We start from the raw sequence: 21,630 nt of genomic DNA, 5'->3' as shown, positions 1-21,630 counted from the left end.
ACAGTAGATTAAGCAAGATGAATTTATTTCACTCTCAAAAGGAGTCTGGACCAGACCAATTCAGGGCTGGTATGGGGACTTCTGTATCTTCCTATCTTTCTTTGTCACTACCCTAGCACATGGCTCTCATAATGGTTCAGGATGGATTTTGGAGGTCCAGTCATCCCAACCATGTTTCAGATAGCTGGTAAGAGGAGGGAGAGAAGAGCAAAGATATATGTCCTCTAAGTTGAATTGCTTCCCTTTAAGAATTAATTCCCAAACTCCCATTTGACATGTGTTACACAGTCACATGGCCACATTCTTTCCACAAAAGAGGCTGAAAAATGTAGTCTTTTAGCTGGGCATGCTACAGCTCTGAATAAAGCAGGAAGAAGGAGAGATAGATAAAGGTTTAGGCAGGTATCCATCTCTCCAGTATGCTTTTAGAGGGCAATATTACTCTTCACTGGGACTCTCTGTCCTAAAGATCAGCCTCTCCAAGATCAGATCAGAATGGAACCACAAAACTTATCATGTTGGTCCCCTGGCAGCACCCCTCTCCATTTAAGGCAGTTTTTCTTCTCTACTCAGACCCCTCAACCACTCTGAAAGCCTTCAGTTGACGAAATGTTTGGGTGACACTTCCAAAGCTGAACCTTTGTGCTTTCTTTCCAGGTGCTCAATATACTATCAAGTGATAGTTATTCCTTGTTTGAAGCTGCCTTCTTTTGTCCCTTGCCAGCCACCATCCCGATTCTAATGGCTGTTTGTGCAGTGTATGCCTTTTTCATTCTGGGGCCCACAGCTCTCATCGGGATATCTGTGTACATCATATTCATCCCCATCCAGGTAATGGCAGGTCTTTGCAACTATAAACAGTTGTATGCTTGTATTGTGCACACATGTTCTCACTCAATTGGATAGAAGGCTTTATTTCCAGGGTGTGGACCTGAAGCCTGTGTCCCCACTTTGTGCCTACAGATGAGCTTTCTTTTGTTGGCATATTGTATTTTTTTTAAGAACTTGAATTTGAATGTGCTGGGGGAGGGAGGCATGGCTTTCAGTTTGTCTCCAGCACTCTCTTTGCATACTAGCAATTCCTGTGTTTATATCACTTGCCTGATCCCCAGTGGTGTCCCCTGGTCCACATCAGCTACCACAACTCAAGGCAAGGATGACTGAGAATCTCAGTCCAGTTTCCCTTAGAACTTTCCCTGGCACTTATACTCCAATCTCTGGATTTTTAGGCCAACTGCAACTCAGCAATTCTCTCTGAACACTTTGTACCTTGATTTCAGATGTTTATGGCTAAGCTGAATTCAGCTTTTCGAAGATCAGCAATTTCAGTGACAGACAAGCGAGTTCAGACAATGAATGAGTTTCTGACTTGCATCAAGCTGATTAAAATGTATGCCTGGGAGAAATCTTTTACCAATACCATTCAAGGTAGGATGCACAGGTCTTGAAGAACCACTTACCCTGTAGAATGTACTCTTCTAAGGGGTTCTTAAGGTTCTGGGGGCCAGGAATTCCAGAAGGGGGGATGTGGGTCCCCTCTAAGCTCCTTTTCAGGCTTTTTAAGGGATTACAAAGATTTTAATAGACCCAGGCATCTGTTCTGGTGAGCCCAAGGACGCAGCAGGTGAATGACATATGGTTTAGCCTTTAAAAAGGCATGTGGATGCTGATACTGACCAGTTACCTTTTACAAAAATAATACACTAAAACATTATGAAGAGAGGAAGAGCTACCTCAAGCTATTTCCTCAACTTAGAAGATGTCTACACACACACACACACACACACACACATATACTCACACTTACATATATAGCTCCTTGCCTGCAGCAACTTCATCATGATTGAATGACCCCCTGACTCGATACTCTTTGCACAGATAAGAGGATACATATATAGCTTTTTAAAAAAAAGATGATATTAAAACCATTTCAATCAAATATAAATGCAAATCTAATTGCAGGGACATTTACATAATTGCTGACATAGACTCAGGTGGTTGGCCGGTTAATGATCTGAACCACTGTTACAATTGACTCTCTGGATCTACAATTACACTTTTAGACCAGCATGTAATTGGGCCTGAAGCTGTATATCCGTGTTTTAAGGAGTGGCTTTAGAAAACTTGCTTCTGAGCTTGCCAAAGGAAGTGTCGCAGGTTGGGATGCTGGCAGCCCTATGCGACCTTCCTTGAAGACCCAGACACACTTCCTCACACATTAAACTCACTTTAGTACAATGATTTGATTCCATTTGATTCCATTTGACTTCGTTCAATTTAATTTGACTCAATTTAACCTGAGTCCGTTTAATTCAATAAATATTCACGAACTTCCTACTATGTACAAGGTCATGGGAGATGCACAAAAGGATTAGAAAGAGTCCCTGGTTTTAAGATTATGGGAGTTTGAGTTAACTAAGCTCAATAATAGCTATAAGTTTGTTGGCTCTACCTTTAGAATATATCTGGAATCTGTCTGCTTCTCTTCATTCCACTGTCACTCTAGTGCAAACCAATATTCTCTCCCTTCTGGACTATGGAAAGAAGTTTTAGATGCAACACTTTCTTTTCTCCTTCCCCCTGAAATCCATTATGTTCTCAGAAGCCAGTGTGACCTTTTAAAAATGTCAATCAGATCCTGCCCTTCCCTGCTAAAAATATTTAGTGGTTTCTTATTACACTTAGATTATTCCAATTTAGGACTTTTGATTTAAATCAAATTCCTTTAAATGGCCTATTAGATCCAATGTGATCTGGCCCCTGATGACCTCTATGAGCTCATCACATCTTATCCTAACCCTTGATAACTCGTGTGAGCCCTGTGAACCTCCTGTCTATCTTCATTCATGCCTCATGATCTTTGCAGTTACTGTTTCCTCTGCCTGAAATGCTCTCTTGATGGATGTTCATGTTGACTTTGTGCCTTCTCTCGATGTCACTGATCAAAGATGCCTTCTTGACCACAGTCCTAAGCAAGTCCATTCCCTACCAGTTCCTTTAATTCACTTTACCCTGTTCATTTATTTCATATCACCCAACAAATTTGTAATGATAGAATTTGTTTATTTCTTTATTGTCTGTCTCCCTACTGAAAGAGAGCTAAAACCCTGTTTACTCCTATACTTTCCAACACCAAGCACAGCACCTGTCCTACAGTAGACATCAGGTTAAAATTTGTTGAATTAGCATGGATTAACTATAGGTTAAAATAGGGAAAATGCCATAAGGGAAATGGAGAGAAGCTCCAGGGGGTGAAGGGGTGAGCATATCAGGTTGGAGAGATCAGGAAAAGTGTCATGGTGGAAGTGGCATTTTAGAAAGGCCTTGAAGAATAGCAAGGATTCAGACACAAACAGAGCTGGGGAAGACCCCCAGTAGGAGCAAAGGCCTAGAGAAGGATATGCAAGGGTGTGCTTGGGGAAAAGGAGGTGGCTGTGTATTCTAGAGGCAAAGGGCATATGGACACCAGAGTTTTGGATTGCAGTAGAACTGGTTTCCAACTCTGCCTTGACTACTTAAAAGGCAAGTTACTTAACCTGCTATGACTTTCCTGTCCTGCCAGAGAGCATAATAATAGCCTCTTTTTTTCACATGGTGATGAGCGTGATCTATGAGAACACTGTGCAGTGTTCAGAAGAGCACTCAGCAAGAATGGCAATGGTGCCATGTTGCTAGTGTGAAAGGGTTTTTGCAGAAGAGTCTGGAATTAGAGTAAAGAACTTTAAACACCAGGAGAAGGAGGCTCAAATTTAATTTGTGAGCAGTGCAGAGGCATGGACCCCAACTGGACTTATGAAAGGGAGAAATGCTCTTGGGCTTTTGTAGATGTTCCTGGGATACAGGACAGGAGCCCCAATCTGGCAGCCTTCAGGCTGGCACATGTGCTTTTTATTTAAAACTTTCAATTAGTTCCCAACATTTATAGGTGGAAACGTGTCCCACAAAATTCCAGATCCCAGACTTGAGAACAGTTGAAGATCTGGTGACCCTGGATGCTCTGCACTGAGAGGTGGCTGCCCCTTTCACTGAGGCATGTGGTCCCCATTTTGCCACATTCCACACCCTCCTTCTGGTCTTACTCTCTGTCCACTCCCTTCATTTACATTACTTGCCTGGCATCTGTAGGCATCCAAGTGTATGAATCCTGACACAGATTCTGGACTGCAAGAGACCTCAGAAACCATCCAATATGGCAGCTGACAGACACTAAGCTTCCAGTTTGTTCCCAGAGCTTTCTGTGCTTACTCTAATTTAAACTTCACTACCAGAGTCCTTAACACTCACTTGCAGGAGGATCAGGCAAAGGTAAATACATTTCTTCTCCTTCTTTTTTTTAAAGTTTATTTATTTATTTGAGAGAGAGAGAGAGAGAGAGAGAGAGAAAGAAGAGAGAAGGAGAAGAGAAAGAGATAGCACTAGTGGGGAGGGGCAAAGAGAGAAGGAGAGAGAGAATCCCAAGCAGGCTCCACGCTGTCAGCAGAGTTTGACATAGGACTCAAGCCCACAAACCGTGAGATCATGTTTTGAGCCCAAATCAAGAGTCGGATGCTTAACTGACTGACCCACCCAGGTGCCCCAAGGATAGATGCATTTCTTAGTGCTGCAAAATAAGTCCATCATGGACCATTTTCTATTTACAGATATAAGGAAGAGGGAAAGGAAATTACTGGAAAAAGCTGGATTTGTTCAAAGTGGAAACTCAGCCCTGGCCTCCATTGCATCTACCATAGCCATTGTATTGACATTCACCTGCCACATCCTCTTGAGACGCAGGCTCACCGCCCCAGTGGTAAGAACCATTTCTAGACCTGGCCTCCTTCACATTCCAACACTGGACAGTGCCAGCTGGGAAGCTCCTCCTTGCCTTTGCCCAGCACTGGCATCAGAATACTCAATCACAGAAGGGCCAGAATTCTACCATGACTTTTAAAAACAAGTGCTTGGACTGACAAGGAGCCCAGGAGAGCCTAAAAGTGACTCTCATCCAGTCTAAATGCAGGGGCAGTAGTTAATATTGGAACACAATTTTACATTTGGAAAACAAAACTGAAATCAAATGATCACTGGGCTATTTTATTCATAATTATTCATACCTATTACAATAAGGAAACTTTGTGGGAATTTTCTGGGTGGGAGCAGTCATAGGTACTGGGAGACATAGTGTGGTGTTAGGGTCAGAATTCCCCTTGTTTAAATCCCAACTCTGCTACTATGACAGAGGGCAATTCATTCAACCTCTCTTGCTTGGTTTTATTATCTGTAAATGGGGTTATAATAGTCCCTGTGGTTGTGAGGACTGAAGGAGCTCTTTTATGTAAGGCACGTGGAACAGCGCCTGGTACATTGTAAATGCCATGTAAGTGTTGTTCTTATTAGCCTGATGCTCACCCAGCCCAGGATAATTTGGGCTGAAAGCCTCAGAGGGAGAGTTAGGATAAATGTGAGATACTCAGGTTTTTTATAAGGGGGTCTGTGCATTCAAAGGTAAAGAAACTGGGCTAGATGGGAAACAGCCCCTGGCTGAAATAAACAAACAGCTGAGATATTAAATCCAGTGTCTGAAGGGTAAGTGAATGGATGAAAGTCAATAAAAACAAGACAAAAAAAGAACAAAACCCAGAGAGAATGAAATAAGCAAGTGTGCTCACAGAGCAATAGTTGCACCAAAAATCATGGATCTTGAGGGGAAGGGGGATGTTTGAGAAGGCAAATGCTTTTGCTAGGGCATCTGTTGTGAGGCTGTCAGTCCTGTTGCTGCCCTGTTTTTCTTTGTGAGGTGCTTTTATTTTTTCAGGTTCTTTACACAGAGTTTAGTCACACACTCCGGGGCTTGAATTCAGTCATGAACCCAAAGCTAGAATAAATGGCAATGACATACCAAAGTCTCAACAGAATGCTTCTCAATTATTGTGACTATGTTCTATGATCCCAAACAGAAACAATTCTTTCCTCAGGAATGCACCGAAGAAAATTTAAAACCAAACTGATTGCACATGGTTAATATTTTCAAAAATTATGATTTAGAAGAAATCTAGAGGAGGAACAAGATTCCCCTGAATGCAAGACTCATACTTCTTCAAATTCAGAATCCCTCACCTCCTCTGTCAGGGCCACATCAGTAGGAGGTCAGCCCCCCAGGTGCTGGCTCACATCAGGCAACCTGAGTGTTCTGTCGACCAAGGCCTGGGTTTTCTGAGCCAAGATAGTACTCTGGGACTTGGGGGAGCTGAGTTCTCTTTGGGGATGGGTTTGGGACCAGATGTGATGAAGGGAGCATTATTCATTGTCCCCTTACAGAACTAATGAGGATTAGTTGAAGCCCAGGGCTCTGTCCATGGGGCCCATTCAGCAGCAGGCAGGATCACTCTGTATTTGTTGATGGAAGTTGTGTTATTAATTTCTTAAATGGGTGGTTAGGGAGAAGCTGCTAATTACAAGTCAGGCAGATGAGAAGATGAAATCTTGGAGATGAGATCATGCACCCCTGGGGCACCAATGGAGCGAGGAAACTTGTCTTCATTGAGGCTGTATGATGTTAACCACCTACCAGGCAGGACTCAGTGAGAAAGGCCTCAGTGAAGAGGGAAGATGGTTTTTGGGAATACCAGTTGAACAGAGATTTTTACACTTGTCCCAAGTGTGTGGGGAGGCAGGGTGTTGAGGCCAGACCTCGGGGGTGGGAGAGTCAGAGGTCACTCTCCAGTAGCTAGCATGGACCAAGCAGGTCCTTCCAAGAAATTTCTTCCTTCATTCCTGGGGCTAAATATGGTATGGAAAAGGAGGCTCAAGCTCTGAAGGGTCAGAGGACCCTGAAGCAACTGGGGAAAGAGGATAATTTTGGACAATCCATGGGGTTTTGAGTGAAAAGTCTAGGCCAAGTAAGGACGTGGATGGAAAATTCTAGACATTCAGTTAGAGACCTTACTCAGACATTATCACGTTATATTCTCTGGACTTACAGAGGCAAGGGTATAAATCTCCCACCGTTTTGATGAAATTCCAAAGCAAAATAGATTAAGATGTTGCTATCCCTACTTTGCTAGACCATGATTTGGGAGTCATGAAATGAAAAAAATGTTCCAGTCAGAATTCCAATTATGCCACCGTTTCTCATCTCAGCAATTATAATTCCCATGGATAGAATGGTTCAGAGCCAAGGCAACACCTCATCCTAAACCTTCTACCTCTCTTTTGTTCTTTAGGCATTTAGTGTGATTGCCATGTTTAATGTAATGAAGTTTTCAATTGCAATCTTGCCTTTCTCGGTCAAAGCAATGGCCGAAGCCAATGTCTCTCTGAGGAGAATGAAGGTATAACTAATGCTGGGTGAGTGGGGAAGAAAGATCTTGTTTTTTGGGTGGGAAAATTCTCAGATATGGGAAAGCTGTGTCAACCCATTGGAGGGCTGGGTCATTGGTTTGGAGAACATTGGGATAAGGCCCTGCATTCAGAGTTGGATCAATAAATGTGCATCAAGGAGGTACAAGCAAAACTTTATAAGGTGGTCTGCCCTTTTATTAAAAATGAAACAGAGTCTCCATGCATGGAGATGATGTTCCTGATCCCCTACTCTTTTTCCAAGTCATAAATCTTAAGTTGTTCCAGGAGTAGGGTTGAGTTTGCAATGAGCTATTCCCCACCCCTTTACCTACCTGGTTTGCCCTATGATGCATGTGGTGATGGTAATGATGAAGAGGGTAGTGGGACACCACAGTTATGCACTCAGTTGCTTTATTCATTCATTCATTCATTCATCAGAGATGTACTGTGTGCTTCCTATATTTAAGGTATTGTAGGAAATGCAAATAAAAGGAAGAGAGAGTTTTTACTCTCAAGAGCCTCCAGTCTCGTGTAGGACCAGGTATCCCAGTCATTGCTATACACAGTAAGGATATGTAACATGCAAGAAGTCATAAAGTGGTTTTGAAGTTCAGGCAAGGGAAGGAAAAGGAGGAGGGTGTTTCAGAGAAAACAGCATGTTTAGACATGTGTGAATTAATTGAATGATTTTATTCACTCAGGCCAGCATTCTGGAAATCACCTTAGGCATCAGAGATGCTTGTATCCCTTACTATTCATATTCAACTAATCAAGGGCCCTTTTGAGTCACCTCCTGCTCACTGTGTTTCCTCAATTTTAAGAGGCACTGTTTGTAAGATTGAGTTGTAAAGTGGTATTATCAAGTCATCACTTTCTGAACAAAACCCAAGAATGAACACCATCATATTAGCTGTATATATTATGATATCAGAAAACTTAGACTAGAGAAACAATGCTATTTCTTGACTCCTCAACTTCTTTGTCCCTGCTGCCATCACTGAATTATCACGGTGACTTATGAACCAATTTCCCTTTTCTGTTGTTGTTCTTCTTAAATCCTCATTGCACTCAGCCCCCAGAGAGCTGTTGAAATTTTGGCCTGACCACTAATATTCACCTGCTTGAAACCCTTGAGTCCTTGTTCCCTCCAGGACTGAACCTGAGCCTTCCATCAGCAGGTCCTCAGTTATGTCTCCACATGATTTCCTATCCCCTTCCTACCTTGAGCTCTATGGTAATCCTGAATTGCTTGTTTCATGTCCTCACCCTAATAAACCATGCTGTTGAATGTTTCCTTGCCTTTGCTAATGCCATACCTTTTGTTATAAGGCTCTCATCTCCTCTTCTTTTCCTCATTTTTTCCTGTCAGCACCTGTACAGACTCAGCTCAGGCACCAATACATAGACCTGAGGATGGGGAGCCAAGTGTCCCTTCTTTGGCAGTTACAGTGTTTTGTTCTTGTCACATTTCACTGAAATTATTGTGTATGTTCCCATCTTACCCTAGGCTGTAATGTATTTAAGGACAAGAATCATGCCTTATTCATAATTTCATTTCTTATGTTTACCACAGAATTTGGCACAGGGTAGACACTTGGCAAATGTTTTGTTGAACTGAGCTGAGTGGGTACTAAGAAGAAGGCATGGCAGAGGCTGAGCATGTGACCCTGGTTTAATAAGCATTAATGCCAGGCAATGAAGCCACCACCCAAAGACTAGAAAAAGCTGATTACCTTGGGCATAAGGAAAAAATGTAGCTGAGATCAGCATTCTCCAATGTGGGTGACCCACATAGACTTTGTGGATAAAGAGGCATCTGTCCTAGATAGCATGAGCTAGTACACTATTTCTGCTGCAGCTTCTCCTAGGGGAATATCTTCCCTAAATATCCTAAGTAGAATTGCCAAGATTATGGTTTTGGGTCATTAGAAGATATATTGGGATGATTCTTGTAAATGCATAATGTCTGCCCAGTTAATTTTGTCTCTTTAATCTTAGAAAATTCTCATAGATAAAAACCCCCCATCTTACATCACCCAACCAGAAGACCCAGATACTGTCTTGCTTTTAGCAAATGCCACCTTGACATGGGATCAAGAAACCAGCAGAAAAAGTGATCCAAAGAAAGTGCAGAACCAGAAAAAGTGTTTTCTTAAGAAACAGAGGCTAGAGACATACAGTGTGAGATCATCAGCCCAGGAAGTTGCTGGCCCAGAGGAGCAAAGTGGTAGCCCCACATCGGTTCTGCACAATATAAGCTTTGTGGTGAGAAAGGTGGGTATGTGTTCTATAGGTATGCCTTCTATCTTTCCTCCTTGTATCACACAACTATACTTTATCAAGACCTAACATGATTTGTTTGAGCTGGAGGTGGTGTGGGGATGTCTCTAGACTGTTTTCTTTCCCCAATTTTAAACTTAAAATTTTTTTTAAATGTTTATTTATATTTGAGAGAGAGAGAGAGAGCAGGGGAGGGGCAGAGAGAGATGGAGACAGAATCTGAAGCAGGCTTCAGTCTCTGAGCTGTCAGCACATAGCCCAGTGCAGAGCTCAAATTCATAAGCTGTGAGATCATGACCTGAGCCAAAGTTGGATGCGTAACCAACTGAGCCTCCCAGGCACCCCTCCCAATTTTAAAACTATGTACATGGGTAATGGAGACATTCTCTTCAAGCTGACAAAACATGGTAGTTGTAACAGTACTGATATTTAAGCTCCAAAGGAGCCAGTTGCAATTTTGAATGGACAATCTATTTAAGGTGGCTAGGCTCAAATTGACTATCTTTTGTAAATCTTTTTGGATTTGTTCTTAATTTCACATTGGAGTACTATGATAGATAATAACTGACAATTATGAATACTTATTATTTACTATTTACTAACTCATTTAACCACCCCAATAACCCTAAGAGGTAGGTACTATATCTATTCCCACTTTATGATTGAGAAAACTGACACAAAGGGAGGTTAAATAAATCACCCAAGTTCATACTGCTAGCAAGTGGCAGAAGACAGCTTCACATTCAGGGCACTCTGGCCCCAGAGTCTGTGCTCTTAAGCACCATGCTTGTTAAAAGCAAATAAGATCAACAAGCAACCCAGCAAAGGAAGCCAGCCAGAGTCCGTTGGCTGCTCCCCTCAAGAATGGGGAATAGAGTCTTTAGACAAAGCTCTACATTTAGGGAATGTTTGGCTTCTCCTGCATGTGATTCTCTTGCACTGGGAACTCAGCAGCAGTGCTCCTGGGATGGCAGTGTTTGCCGATTTTGCTGCCGAGGGCTCAGCATTAATTCTGTGCCTAGTATTTTAATTTCCCATCTTGTTGACTCACCCTTTCTGGTGTGAGCACTATGGAAGGAGAGGTTCCTACTTATTATGCAACGCTAAGCTCAATAGCTGGTGTAGAGCAGTATTCAGTTGGCTAGGTGTAATTGATCTAGGTTCTCTGTTAAGTCCTACTGGGTGCAGCCCACTTTGCTTTCTCATGCCCTTCCCCCTGCTTATGATGTGCAGCACCTGGATTGTTCCAACCAGGCCTTTGGAATTGCTCCAGAGTGGCTTCAGTGAACTACTCTTGTGTTTTAAAGAAGCTGCCTTTTAGCCCCCTAGTGGCCTTCCTTCTCATTATGTCAATGACTTTTGCTTGGGCTTGTGCATCAAGGACATGGTCAATGTTTTCTGAAACAAGTTGAAGACAGTGGGAGCAACACAGTGTTGTGTGGATTAAGGTTATGCCTCCAGAACCTGATGTACCTGGGGTCCAGTCCCAGCCACTTGCCAGCTGTGTGACCTTGAGTATATTGCCTAACCTCTTGGAGCCTCTCTTCCTTTATGGGCTCAATGGATATTTTAAAAATAGCACCACTTCACAAGGTCAGTGTGAGGACTGAAAGAGATACTGTACAAAAATGCTAAGCCCATAGTAAGTCTCAACTTATGTTAGCTCTTGTTGCCTTTTTCCTCTCACAGCCAAAAATCCAGCTTAAGTGTTGCCCTTAAATATTCTAAATTCAGAGCACCCATTGGACTATAGCCTCCTTGAGGTCAGGGTGTGTATCTGTCTTGTTCACAGGTTGTGACCTTATACCAAGGCAAGTGCCTGGCATGCATTAGGCACCCAAAGATGTTTTCTGAATGGACAGATGAATAATCAGAAACCCAGGGGCTGCAAGTCTCATGGGTTTTCTCCTGAAGACAAGGTTGAATCTAGAAGGCTAGAGACCTGGCCCCAGGTGGTGGATAGAATTCAAAAGAGAGTCAAATGCCTAGAATCTGGATCCAGACCCATGATCTCTTTGTCCCAAACTCTTTGTAATGCACCAATTCCTTAAAGACCTTTTAGTGGAATTAAAATGGATCAGCTTTGGGACACTTGGGTGGCTCAGTCAGCTGAGCATCCAACTTTGGCTCAGGTCATGATCTTGCGGTTTGTGAGTTCAAGCCCCAAGCCCCACATCGGGCTTGCTGCTGTCAGCCTGTCAGTGGAAAGCCCACTTGGGATCCTCTGTCCCCCTCTCTCTGCCCTTTCCTTGCTTGTGCTCTCCCAAAGATAAATATAAATGGATCAGCTTCACTTATTGCAGCATCAATGATAATGTGGACTGCATAAGGCAGGGATCACATCTGTCTTGATCACTACTTTATCCTCAGTGCCTAGCATGATGCCTGCTGTTCCATAAAGTCTTGTCAAAGAAATTCATGATGACAGGAAGCTATCTTCATGTGCTGAAGGTGGCAGACAGGCGATGGGAAAGGAGCTGTATCTGGCTCCATCATGGGCATCTTTGCTCTAAGAGATCACGGAGAGCAGGTCTTAATGAGAATGCTCTTAGTTGTTCCATCTGCAGCACTGCAGTATTTGCTTGAACACAAGAGTGGGCACATGTCCGCCAAAAGTCTCCACATGGATTCTTGCTCTGCCTGCCCTGGTTTCCCTCCAGAGATCTACATGGTTTACTACTTCACCTCCTTCAGGTCTGCTAAAGTGTCACCTGTAGCAAATACTGTAAGTGACCCATCTGTGTATCCTGGCCACCTTCCAACTACCAAATCTGTATCTATGCCAGAGAGCCCTCCCCATCATCCAAAAAGCACTAGGACATTGACAGCCAGGGGAGAAGCTCTCAAACACTGTTGGCTATTTATACTTTACTCCCTCAGCCGTTGGAGTGGGAGGGATAGAACCACTTTAAGTTTCCCAGAATTTGTTAGCAGGATTGAACTTCATTTGCCTCCCATGGGAGCTAACATAATTGTACACCCTTGATGGGTCACCTTCCCCCTCCCATGACACCTCGCAAACGAACTACCTTCATTCAAATCTTTGATTCAGGGTCTGTTTCTGGGAGAACTCAAGCTAAGACATTTACCTTTCTAGTAACATTCCCCCCATCCTCATCTCCTCCCTACCTCCTCCCTACTTTATGAGTTTCCATGGTAGGTACCTGACATACTCCATATTTTACTTACTTATTTGGTTGACTACTGGTCCCCTCAACTAAAACATAAGCTTCATGAGGGCAGACCGAAATGGTTGTCTGTCATATTCATTACTCTGTTGTGCTGTTGCTACTGTCCAGAACAGCACCTGGCACTTACAATGATTTGTGGCAGAATTAATAAATCTGCAGCTGTAGAATAATCCATGAACCCAAAGTGTTGGAATAGAATAACTGCTTAGCAATTTCAGGTTATGCTTCAGTGTGGTGGAAGGATACTTTAAATTATTTTTTAATGTTTATTCTTGAGAGACAGAGACAGAGACACAGAGAGTAGGCTGGGGGAGGAGCAGAGAGAGAAAGGGAGACACAGAATCCAAAGTAGGCTCCAGGCTCTAGGCTGTCAGCACAGAGCCTGATGCAGGGCTCGAACTCACAAACCACAAGATCATGACCTTAGCTGAAGTTGGATGCTCAACCTACTGAGCCACCCAAGTGGAGGATACTTTAAAAATTACTTTTGAAAAGCACTCAACTCTCTGTACTTCAAAGGCTACCAATGTCCCTCCGGGTTGTGCAGCCTTTAAGTTCTATTAGATTTGCTTTCCTGGAGTGTAAGCATGGGACAATACTCCTGTAAAGTCCTGTGTGTCCCAGACCAGCACAAGGCTGTTTTGCATCAGTGCTTGTATGTGATTTCTAGAAGTCCTCTGGGCACTCTGCTGTGCTGTGCCAAGGAGAACACTTAAGACGTAGATTCCTGTATTGTCCAGGCTGTATATTGGGTTTGGGGTGTGAGACTGTAACTGCCACCTTTTAGAGCCAGCAGTAACCCTTTGGCCAGCAGAGTTTGGGGGCAACACTTTCATACCAAGACCCTCTAAAAACTGGGGAAATGACTGTGTCTTTTTTTTTTCTGTTTCTCTGATAGGGGAAGATCTTGGGAATATGTGGGAATGTTGGAAGTGGAAAGAGCTCCCTCATTGCAGCTCTCCTAGGACAGGTAAACTGTGAAGACAGAACATTGACAGGACACTGAAATGTCAGGTTCCCTACCTGCCATGTTTGGGATCCTCTGAGAACAGTGGACCCAGTGGCTGGGCTCAGCTGCACTGGACACTGTGAAGACAGTTGATAGTGATTTTCAGGGGGTTAATGTTCTCATTGGCTCCATGCCTCTTGTCCATGTATGGCTGAGCTTTTCATACACTCTTGGGTTTGTCTCCTAAGGACCTGTGTTAAACACTGACTGCTTCCTTGCCTAGAACACCACCTTTGTCAAAGGAAGAGGAAAGTCATTAAATCCATGTTTTTTCCCATGACTTGGGCCATCCTGATTAGAAAGGCCAGTAAGTCAACTTGGTAGGGAAGGACCAAGAAACCTAAGACTCAACATGACTCTAGGTCTGTTTTTCCCTTTGTCCATATCCATATCCCCAGTGTCTGCCCACAGCAGCAGCTCAGTCAAGCCTTCTTTGATGGAGTGGCTGAATGCATGCATCAACTAACACAGCAATGTGCCCTCAACTTCTCTGCAGACCTCATGGTAGGAACAGGGAGGAGTCCAGGGGTCTTGTCCTTTGTCTGCTACTTCTAGCTGTGTGACCCCAGCAAAATGCCAGGCCATTTATTGTATTCACAAGGCTCTAAATTGATATAGTTTCTCATCCCAAATGAATGAATATTAAGTCCTCTTTCTTCCCACCCTGCTGTTCCTAGAGAGAAGCTTGGGTGCCTGTAGTTGGGAGAGGAGGAACCTCTGAAGAAATGAGGACACCAGGCTCAGAAGAATCTGCTAGAATAGGGTGACTTCTTTTGGCCTCAGCTGACTCATTTCCAGAAAGAGTGACAACTCCTTCCCTGTCCGAAGAAGGAGGTTGGGGCAGAATCCCATGAGCTCCTAAGGTTACTTATGCCCTGGGATTCTGTTGTGTGTGCCTGTCATAAATAGCCCTAGAGTCAGCAGGTGTGTTACAGGTGACCTATCCCAATTGTCTATTGAATAACATGAGGCTCTCCACAGAATCCCATAAAAGATGAGCCAACTTCTGCTCAGATATCTCCAGCAATGGAGAACTAATTATTTCACAGCCAGTTCCCTCTTTGGAGAGTTTTGATATATGGAAGTGGAGTTTGCCTCCTTTTAACTTCTACCCTTTGTTCCACTCCTTTGGAATCTCTCAGAGAAAAGAGAATCTATCTCCCATGTAACAGTGGTGAGATTAGATGCCTCACCATAGTCACTGGGATAGGGGGTGGCAGGGTGGCTGATGAGTGGACTCTAGACTGCCTATGTTCAACACCTGCCTCAGCCTCATGCTCATTATTTAATCTTGGGTAAGTAACTGAGGCTCTCTGAACCTCAGTTTCCTTGTCCGTAAAATGGGGCTTAGGAGGGTTGTGGTGAGGATTAAATAAGATAATGTATATAATAGTTATAGGATAATTCCCAGGGCCAATCATGGTGACCAGCATTTTGTATGCACTTAACCCAGTGCCTGGCATAGCCCCTATTTATTTTGCCTATTATTATTACCATTATTGTCATTATCTTTTTCTCTTCTCCAAGTCTAATGTTCTCTGTCTCTTGGGACATTCCTGAGGTGAAATTGTGTCCCATCCCTTGACCTTGGCTATCTTCCTTTCCTGTCCACAATACACAGCTGCTGCTGCTGCATCAGCCCTGAGCACCTTTTAGAGCCATCTCTTGCATATGTCCTCTCTTGCATATGTCCTCTCCTGACAGCTTTGAACATGGCTTCACCACCAGCTGTCAGATGCCCACAGTGTGGTATCATCTTAAGTGCACTTATGTACTTGGGGTCACAAACTAGAGCACATGCAAGTTTTTAATTGGATTGTTCAATGTGCTACATGAAATTGGATTTCCACTCCTCTTGAAGAATGAGAAATTCTGGCTGCACCAGGCCTCCATCCTTGGTACCAGGCCCTGCACCAAATGTGCAGGCTGAATTGAGGCTGCTTCCTTGAGACAGAACACACCAGGACCACCATCCATAGCCATGTAGGCTATGCCCTGCCCCTGGGGCCTGGCTGAGGGGGGTGGGATATAGCCAGTGTACCTGCAAAAGGAAGCCTTTGTGATGTTGAGTCCTTTCAGAAGGCATCTTATTCTGGCTGCACCAAGGTGCCATGTGGCCTCTCCGGCCTACAGCAGGACTCACCACTGCCTCTTCTGTGACATTCCTCCCTGGCCCCTTGTAGGTTTTTGACTTTGAGACCATCATTCTACACATCTGGGCTTTGCAGTATGTGGACAAGACATCTTGTTGACCCTCTTGCGCCATCATAATTAATGTTCATAGAATAAGTGGGTGGCAAGTGTGCAGTGGGTCCCTGAAGAGAAGTCTGTGAGGTTTGGCTTCTGAAGGCATTCTGGTCTTGTTACTCCAGATGCAGTTACAGCAAGGGATCGTGGCACTCAATGGGACTGTGGCCTATGTTTCCCAGCAAGCATGGATCTTTCATGGAAATGTGAGAGAAAACATACTATTTGGAGAAAAGTATGATCACCAAAGGTAATATTAACTTTGAAAGCATGAGGCCCTTCAGTATTTGATTCCTTCTGCTACAGATGCCTATGCCATTGGTAATGATTGCTAATTCCTTTAATGAATTCTGATTAAACACTCATCAGAGCCAAGTGGGTGTTGGTTTTTCTCTTCCTAACCCAAGAGTTCAGGAGAGGCGCCTTCTGCAGACTTGTGATCACACTCTAAGAAATGGATGGAATCGGCACTTCATTCCCAGCACACAGTAGCATATGTTCTGAGGTTCTCTGTGAGAGTGCATATGTTGTCTGACTGGAGAAAGATATATCTGGCAATTTGCTTTAGGCCAAGTAACCAAAACTGCTCAAAATTGTGAGCAGCAAGTACACAATTAATCAGCTCTGAAATTATTAATTGACATCAGTCAACCACAAGAATATATTGCTGTTAATGTCCTCAAAATTATCTAATGGAATAAAAACAAAGTTCATGTCATAATTTTTGTATACACTTTGTGCCATTATCTTTAGGCTCTGGAAAATAATAGCTTTCTATGGTTCTCTGCTGGGTTTGGTATGCTGCTGTGTACATTCTCTCTCTAATGAGAATTCTACAAACACCCATTTAGGGAGATCCTGGCATCATATCCCCATTTTACAGATGACGAAGCTGAAGCTTAGAAGGAGAGTTGACCTGCCCAAGGTCAAGGCTATTAAATGGCAGTGATTGAGTCCTGAATGCCAGGGTAACATCATTTATTCTCACTGGTGTTTCCTGACATCTGGGTCCTCCTGAAACCTCCCTAAGCTCCATGATGCTGAAGTAAAGACTAGTGGAGTTGGCTTTCAAAATCTGCTGTCAGCTTTCCAGTCATGGTCTGGACTTTCATATCTTATTTTTTGAATGCGCAAACTGTCCTTGCTGACTGACATTGGCCAGCTTGTGTGAGTTCCCAGCAAGAGGTCTATTACTTCCTCTCATCTTCCCTGGCCATGGCATCCTGCTGCCAGGAGGCTCAAGAGTGGCAGGAAGTTCTGATCAGTGCAGGAGTCCTTGGCACCAGTTGCACTGCTCTACTCAGCATTTCCTGGCCTGACTTTACCTGTGCCTCTTCCCTGCCCCACCTGGAATTGCTTTTCTTTCTTCAGTAGCAGGCTAGTAGGAGGTATTCCTATCCTTATCACTTAGAATGTCAGGGCAAATATTTACAAAATACCTGCAATATGCAGGGCCATGAAGGATTATGGGGGACAGAAGTGTGGCTCAGATGCGTCATTACCCCTCAGAGTCCGGGAAGGGGCTGTAAGAGATGTATAGAAATAACAGTGCACCAAGAAGGAATGTGCCAAGTGGCAGGAGGCTGTGCTGGATTGTTCAGTGACAGCAGAAATCATGAGAGGGAAAAGAGGGTAGTGCTTGAATTGGGCCTGGTAGGGTGGATTAAGCATCCTTTTTATGTGGCATCTCTAGCAGAGGCTTTGCTCCTAGGGCAAACATAGTGGCTCTCAGGCCCCAGGAAGGAAAGAAGGTGAAGGGAAGCTTAAGATGGGGGTGGGGGTGTCAAAGGGATGAAGATGTGCTGAGCACTCTGAATCTCATAGTTAAAGATTGGCAAGGGTAATAATATTAATAGTAACCATCAATGATGGAGAATTTGCTATGCACCAGAAATTGTGTTAATGGATTTACATATGTGTTCTTGTTTCCTTCTTACAACACAATCAGAATTTTTAGCACAATTTTATAGAGTGGAGAGTGAAGATCAGGGAGGTACAGTCACTTCTCCAAGGTTACCCAGCTGGATTCAAATGCAGATTGTTCTGGGGGTGCCTGGGTGGCTCAGTCTGTTAAGTGTCGGACTTTGGCTCAGGTAATGATCTCATGGCTTGTGAGTTCGAGCTCTGCATTGGGCTCTGTGCTGACAGCTCAGAGCCTGAAGCCCACTTCGGATTCTGTGTCTCCCTCTCTCTCTGCCCCTCCCCCTGCTTACTTTCTGTCTCTCTCTCTCTCCTTCAAAAATAAATAAAACATTAAACAACAAACAAAAAACAAAAAACCCACCAAATGCAGATTGTTCTGATTTTAAAGCCCCTGGTTTTTCAAAAAAAATTTTGTGAGTATAGTTGACACACAATGTTACATTCATTTCAGGTGTACAACATAGTGATTCAACTTCTCTGTATGTTATGCTATGCTCACCTGAGGTGTAGCTACCATCAGATACCATGTAACTCTATTACAATATCATTGAGTAGATACCCTGTGCTGCACTTTTCATCCCCATGGCTTATTCATTCTGTAACTGGAAGGCTGTATCTCCCACTCTCCCTTCAGCCATTTTGCCCATTCCCTCCCCCTCCAGCAACCATTAATTTGTTCTCTGTAGTTATGTGTCAGATTCTGCTTTTTGTTTGTTTATTCAGTTGTTTTATTTATTTATTTATTTATTTATTATTGTCTTTGTCTATTCATGCACCAACACCAGTTTCTTTCTTTCTTTCTTTCTTTCTTTCTTTCTTTCTTTCTTTCTTTCTTTTTAAATTTAAATTATTGTCAAATTGGCTAACATACAGTGTGTAAAGTGTGCTCTTGGTTTTTGGGGTAGATTCCCGTCGTTCATCGCTTACATACAACACCCAGTGCTCATCCCAACAAGTGCCCTACTCAAAGCTGATCACTCATTTTCCCCTCTTCCCTACCCACCCCCCCATCCACCCTCAGTTTGTTCTCTGTTCTAGGAGTCTCTTATGGTTTGCCTCCCTCCCTCTCTGTTTGTAGCTATTTTTTCCCCCTTCCCTTCCCACATGGTCTTCTGTTAAGTTTCTCAAGATCCACATGAGTGAAAACATATGATTTCTGATTGACTTATTTCACTCAGCGTAATACTTTCCAGTTCCATCCACACTGTTGCAAGTGGCACGATTTCATTCTTTCTCATTGCCAAGAACTATTCCATTGTATATATAAACCACATCTTCTGTATCCATTCATCACCTAATGAGCATTTAGGCTTTTTCCATAAATTGGCTATTGAAGGTGCTGATATAAACATTGGGGTACATGTGCTCCCATAAATCAGCACTCCTGTATTCCTTGTAGTATCTACTTGTAATTAGTATCTACTTGTAATTCCTACCAGTGCTATTGCTGGGTCATAGGGTAGTTCTATTTTTTTTGTTTTTGTTTTTTTGTTTTTTTTCAATATATGAAGTTTATTGTCAAATTGGTTTCCATACAACACCCAGTGCTCATCCCAAAAGGTGCCCTCCTCAATACCCATCACCCACCCTCCCTTGCCTCTCACCCCCCATCAACCCTCAGCTTGTTCTCAGTTTTTTTTTTTTAATTTTTTTTTCAACGTTTTTTATTTATTTTTGGGACAGAGAGAGACAGAGCATGAACGGGGAGGGGCAGAGAGAGAGGGAGACACAGAATCAGAAACAGGCTCCAGGCTCCGAGCCATCAGCCCAGAGCTTGACGCGGGGCTCGAACTCACAGACCGCGAGATCGTGACCTGGCTGAAGTCGGACACTTAACCGACTGCGCCACCCAGGCGCCCCTGTTCTCAGTTTTTAAGAGTCTCTTATGCTTTGGCTCTCTTCCACTCTAACCTCTTTTTTTTCCTTCCCCTCCCCCATGGGTTTCTGTTAAGTTTCTCAGGATCCACATAAGAGTGAAACCATATGGTATCTGTCTTTCTCTGTATGGCTTATTTCACTTAGCATAACACTCTCCAGTTCCATCCCAGGACTAGACTCACAAACGTATGGCCAACTAATCTTTGACAAAGCAGGAAAGAATATCCAATGGAAAAAAGACAGTCTCTTTAACAAAGGGTGCTAGGAGAACTGGGCAGCAACATGCAGAAGATTGAAATTAGACCACTTTCTCACACCATTCACAAAAATAAACTCAAAATGGATAAAGGACCTGAATGTGAGACAGGAAACCATCAAAACCCTAGAGGAGAAATCAGGAAAAGACCTCTCTGACCTCAGCTGTAGCAATTTCTTATTTGACACATCCCCAAAGGCAAAGGAATTAAAAGCAAAAATGAATTACTGGGACCTTATGAAGATAAAAAGCTTCTGCACATCAAGGGAAACAACCAACAAAACTAAAAGGCAACCAACGGATGGGAAAAGATATTTGCAAATGACATATCGGACAAAGGGCTAGTATCCAAAAATCTATAAAGAGCTCACCAAACTCCACACCCGAAAAACAAATAACCCAGTGAAGAAATGGGCAGAAAACATGAATAGACACTTCTCTGAAGATGACATCCGGATGGCCAACAGGCACATGAAAAGATGCTCAACATCGCTCCTCATCAGGGAAATACAAATCAAAACCACACTCAGATATCACCTCACGCCAGTCAGAGTGGCCAAAATGAACAAATCAGGAGACTATAGATGCTGGAGAGGATCTGGAGAAACGGGAACCCTCTTGCACTGTTGGTGGGAATGCAAATTGGTGCAGCCACTCTGGAAAACAGTGTGGAGGTTCCTCAAAAAATTAAAAATAGACCTACTCTATGACCCAGCAATAGCACTGCTAGGAATTTACCCAAGGGATACAGGAGTACGGATGCATAGGGGCACTTGTACCCCAATGTTTATAGCAGCACTCTCAACAATAGCCAAATGATGGAAAGAGCCTAAATGTCCATCAACTGATGAATGGATAAAGAAATTGTGGTTTATATACACAATGGAGTACTACGTGGCAATGAGAAAGAATGAAATATGGCCCTTTGTAGCAACATGGATGGAACTGGAGAGTATGATGCTAAGTGAGATAAGCCATACAGAGAAAGACAGATACCATATGGTTTCACTCTTATGTGAATCCTGAGAAACTTAACAGAAACCCATGGGGGAGGGGAAGGAAAAAAAAAAGAGGTTAGAGTGGAAGAGAGCCAAAGCATAAGAGACTCTTAAAAACTGAGAACAAGCTGAAGGTTGATGGGGGGTGAGAGGCAAGGGAGGGTGGGTGATGGGTATTGAGGAGGGCATCTTTTGGGATGAGCACTGGGTGTTGTATGGAAACCAATTTGACAATAAACTTCATATATTGAAAAAAAAGGAACTAGAAGCAAAACAATAAAGAAATCCCAAAGCCAGAATAAGAAGTGAAATCATAAAGATCAGAGTGGAAATAAATAATATAGAATAAAAAAACCCCAGTAGAACAAATCAATGAAACTAAGAGTTGGTTTTGTGAAAAAATAAACAAAATTGGTAAACCCATAGCCAGACTTCTCAAAAAGAAAAGAGAGAGGACCCAAATAGATAAAATCACGAATGAAAATGGATTTATCACAACCAATCCCTCAGAAATATAAGCAATTTTCA

At 43.2% G+C, this 21,630-nt stretch overlaps 1 protein-coding gene across 2 annotated transcripts in view; it reads left to right on the top strand.

Moving 5' to 3' along the window:
- Positions 1-21,630, top strand: part of LOC131499080 (ATP-binding cassette sub-family C member 12) — a 174,680-nt gene that overhangs the window by 113,776 nt on the left and 39,274 nt on the right. For both annotated transcript variants that reach the window (XM_058706806.1, XM_058706801.1), the window contains exons 5-11: positions 658-831; positions 1,281-1,428; positions 4,641-4,789; positions 7,203-7,310; positions 9,319-9,594; positions 13,690-13,761; positions 16,173-16,297. In XM_058706806.1, coding sequence (XP_058562789.1) covers positions 658-831; positions 1,281-1,428; positions 4,641-4,789; positions 7,203-7,310; positions 9,319-9,594; positions 13,690-13,761; positions 16,173-16,297 — 1,052 coding nt within the window. The remainder of the gene's footprint in view (positions 1-657; positions 832-1,280; positions 1,429-4,640; positions 4,790-7,202; positions 7,311-9,318; positions 9,595-13,689; positions 13,762-16,172; positions 16,298-21,630) is intronic.

Source organism: Neofelis nebulosa, chromosome 17, assembly GCF_028018385.1.
Source record: "Neofelis nebulosa isolate mNeoNeb1 chromosome 17, mNeoNeb1.pri, whole genome shotgun sequence".
In the NCBI taxonomy this organism is placed as follows: Eukaryota; Metazoa; Chordata; class Mammalia; order Carnivora; family Felidae; genus Neofelis; species Neofelis nebulosa.
Note: the sequence above shows the minus strand (reverse complement) of the source record. Positions and strands in the feature narration are given on the sequence as shown.